Source organism: Gigantopelta aegis, chromosome 7 (assembly GCF_016097555.1).
Source record: "Gigantopelta aegis isolate Gae_Host chromosome 7, Gae_host_genome, whole genome shotgun sequence".
NCBI classification, from domain to species: domain Eukaryota; kingdom Metazoa; phylum Mollusca; class Gastropoda; order Neomphalida; family Peltospiridae; genus Gigantopelta; species Gigantopelta aegis.
The window spans coordinates 4621321-4624802 of NC_054705.1; the positions used below are offsets into that span (position 1 = coordinate 4621321).

A 3482-nucleotide genomic window follows, 5' to 3' on the forward strand; every position below is an offset into this window, starting at 1 on the left:
GGATTTGTAGAGTTTACGATACTTTGTGTGTATAACTAAGTCTCCTCTCAGAATAATTGCCACAATGTTTTCCCAGAGGACATCCTGCACACGTCGAATAGTTGGGTATTCTATTTATTACCAATTATCAATATTTATCATTTTATGGAAGATTTTCAAACGATACTGTTGTTGAAAGTTTGCAAGTTGACAACAAGAGACAGTGTCACGTCAACTAAGTTAGTTGTTGACATGACTTCCACCAAGGATACTATTCTTACACACAATTAACTGCTTATAGTCAAGCACTGTTTATGACCTCAAAACGTATCTAAGCCCAGGAACAGATCATTTTTCTTTTCTCGCTTCTCTCTGGCCATATGGGTAATAAAACTAAGTCTCCTCTCAGAACAATCATCGCAATGATTTCCCAGAGGACACTATGCACACGTCGAATACGTCGCCACATCTAGGTGGCTTAGGGAATGTGTTATGTTCTTCTTTACCTTCAGCGAGGTTAAATGAGCTGATCCCATCTCTTGTAAAACACAGAAAACGTCTGTCTCGATGTGTCACACCAAAACGATATGTGAAGGATTTCCATTTCGTTGTGGATTTAACCTGAATCTGAATTTGTCCATCTGTGTTTGTGATCTGGAGGTGCATCACATGTTTGCCCTTATCTATCAGATAAACATCTGGGAGGTGAACAGAGCCTCTTAGTGACTCAGAGCTACAAGGTAATTTTGTGTTCAGCTGACTGACAGTAAGAGTTGTGGTGTTGAAACACTGGATAACATCTGACTCGGCTGAGTCTATCTCTCCTCCCATAACGACAATTGTCTCACCAACTGTAACAGGGAAAGTGAAACATCGACTCAATCCCAAATCTCCAACAACCTGCCAGTGCGTTTCACTCTCGCTCAATTCCTCTATTGTGTTGCTATAGTCACCACCTATCGAGTACACTTTAGAGTTAGCTGTGGCCATACAATGCCTGTAGTGTTCATGTTTGAGATCTGGACCTACTGTCCACCCTTTTCTGGCGGTGTTATATACCAATGTACATTGTCTCTTTTTATATCCACCAGTGATATAGATCTTGTCGTCCAAACCTGCTGCTGAATACCAAACTCCAGGATCTACTGGTGCTGGTGGGACGTCCTCCCACTTGTCGTCTGACGTGAAACAAGACAGAAGAGACGTCTTGTTATAATGGAGAACAAAGATGTCAGGGCTTTTAGGACTACCCCTTGAACACGCTGTGCGCCGACCGAGTAAATTTAGCGATTTCCGTATCATTTCCTGGACAGATTTGGTTTTGGAAACAAACTCTGAAAATACCACTTCGTCAATCAAAAACTGTGAATCAACAAGATCTAAACGCACGTTTTCAAAAATCAGTTTCACATAATCTTGATCCGGGTTATTATACTCAATCCACTTCATGGCACCTTTCAGAATGATGTCTTCTGTACATTTCATCTCTTCTTTTGAAATGATTTCCAGAAATTCTTCCTTTGACAGCTGAACAACGTTTTCTGTTTCAACAAAATCAGCAAACTTGTCAGCCAAACAGGATAATGATCGGTTGGACAAATCGTGGAAATTGTAACATTTAGAAAGTCTCCACCAATTTAAACAGTTTTCAGCGGTCAGTACAAGACTTTCCTTCAGGAATATGTCACAGATGTCTTTGATGTGGTCAAGCTGCATCATTTCAGCAGCATCCAATACCTCCACACAGTTGGTTTCACTCACTAGATTAATTCCACACAAACACATTTTAATGACATCTTGCAACACCGACAACGACACTGTGGGAAGGTTCAAGACGCCCGTCTGACTCTCTGCCATATCAGAACTGAACATGGCCCGGAAATATGATGACATCGCCACCAGTACGATGCGGCTTCCGGTCGTTGTTCCGTCTTTACATATAATTTGTATGTCAGTGAAAGTACCTTTTGTAATCTCTTCATGGATGTTTACAAGGAGTTGTGCTTGAGCGTTCTCCATCATATAAGACAAATTAACTGAAAAAATACACAAACAAACATTGATAACAATATTCTAGAAATGTCCACGCATAATCCCATGACAAACTCATGATCATAAGTGATGTTGATGATATGTCATGTTCACAGCACCCACTATATAAACAATAATGAGTAATTAATACAAGTAGTACGCAGTTTCATGTTTATGCAGCAAATCACAGCTTAGATAAATTATACAAGAAAACAACAAATAGCCGAAAGTTCAATCATGATGTTCTCAGAATATAGTAAATGCCACTTGAACACAGATTGGTTATTTATACAAGGTTAAATAAATACTGGATAAATACTAGCTAAATAAATACTAGTTAAATTAATACTGGCTAAATAAATGCTGGTTAAATACAAAAATATATACTAGTTAAATAAATACTGGTTAAATACATACTAGTTAAATATTGTCTAAATAAAAACAAAATCAATAAATACGTGTTAATTAAATACTGGCTAAATACATCCTGGTTAAATAAATACTGACTAGCTAAGTAAATACTGGATAAATACATAAATACTGTCTAAATAAATACTGGTTAAATAAATACCGGCTAGCTGCCTAAATAGTCTAAATAAATACTGGTTAAATAAATACTGGCTAAATAAATACTCGTTAAATAAATACTGGTTTAGTACAGGTTGTACAAATATTGGCTAAATAAATACTGGCTAAAAATACTGGTTAATTAAATACTGGTTAAATAAATACTGGCTAAACAAATACTGGTTAAACAAATACTGGTTAAATAGAGTATGGCTGGCTAAGTAAATACTGACTAATTAAATACTTGTTTAGTAAATACTGGGTAAATAAATACTTGTTAAATAAATACTGGGTGGCTAAATAAATACTGATTAAGTACTGGTTAGATAAATACCGGTTAAATAAATAATGGTTAAATATATACTAGTTAAATACTGGCTAAATAAATACTAGTTAAGTAAATACTGGTTAAATACTGACTAAATAAATATTTATCCACAGCGGGTTTCCTCTATAAGACTATATGTCAGAATTACCAAATGTTAGCGAGTTCAGGGGGCTTTAAGTTGTGACTACAATGTTTACAAAAGGACTGAAGGAAATAGCGTTTTGTCTCGTTAGCGAGTTGAGGTGGCTCTAAGTTATGAATACAATGTTTACAAAAGGACTGAAGGAAATAGCGTTTTGTCTCATTAGCGAGTTGAGGTGGCTCTAAGTTGTGAATACAATGTTTACAAAAGGACAGAAGGAAATAGCGTTTCATCTCATTAGCGAGTTCAGGTGGATCTAAGTTGTGACTACAATGTTTACAAAAGGACTGAAGGAAATAGCTTTTTGTCTCAATAGCGAGTTGAGGTGGCTCTAAGTTATGAATACAATGTTTACAAAAGGACTAAAGGAAATAGCGTTTCGTCTCGTTAGCGAGTTGAGGTGACTCTAAGTTATGAATACAATGTTTACAGAAG

At 36.4% G+C, this 3482-nt stretch overlaps 1 protein-coding gene across 1 annotated transcript; it reads right to left on the bottom strand.

Annotated features, from left to right (window-relative positions):
• Window positions 1-393: 393 nt before the first annotated feature.
• LOC121377806 (actin-binding protein IPP-like) lies at window positions 394-1998 on the bottom strand. The gene has a single exon (XM_041505905.1). It carries the CDS (start codon window positions 1996-1998, stop codon window positions 394-396), a length of 1605 nt encoding a protein of 534 aa, XP_041361839.1.
• Between the last annotated feature and the right edge of the window lie 1484 nt (window positions 1999-3482).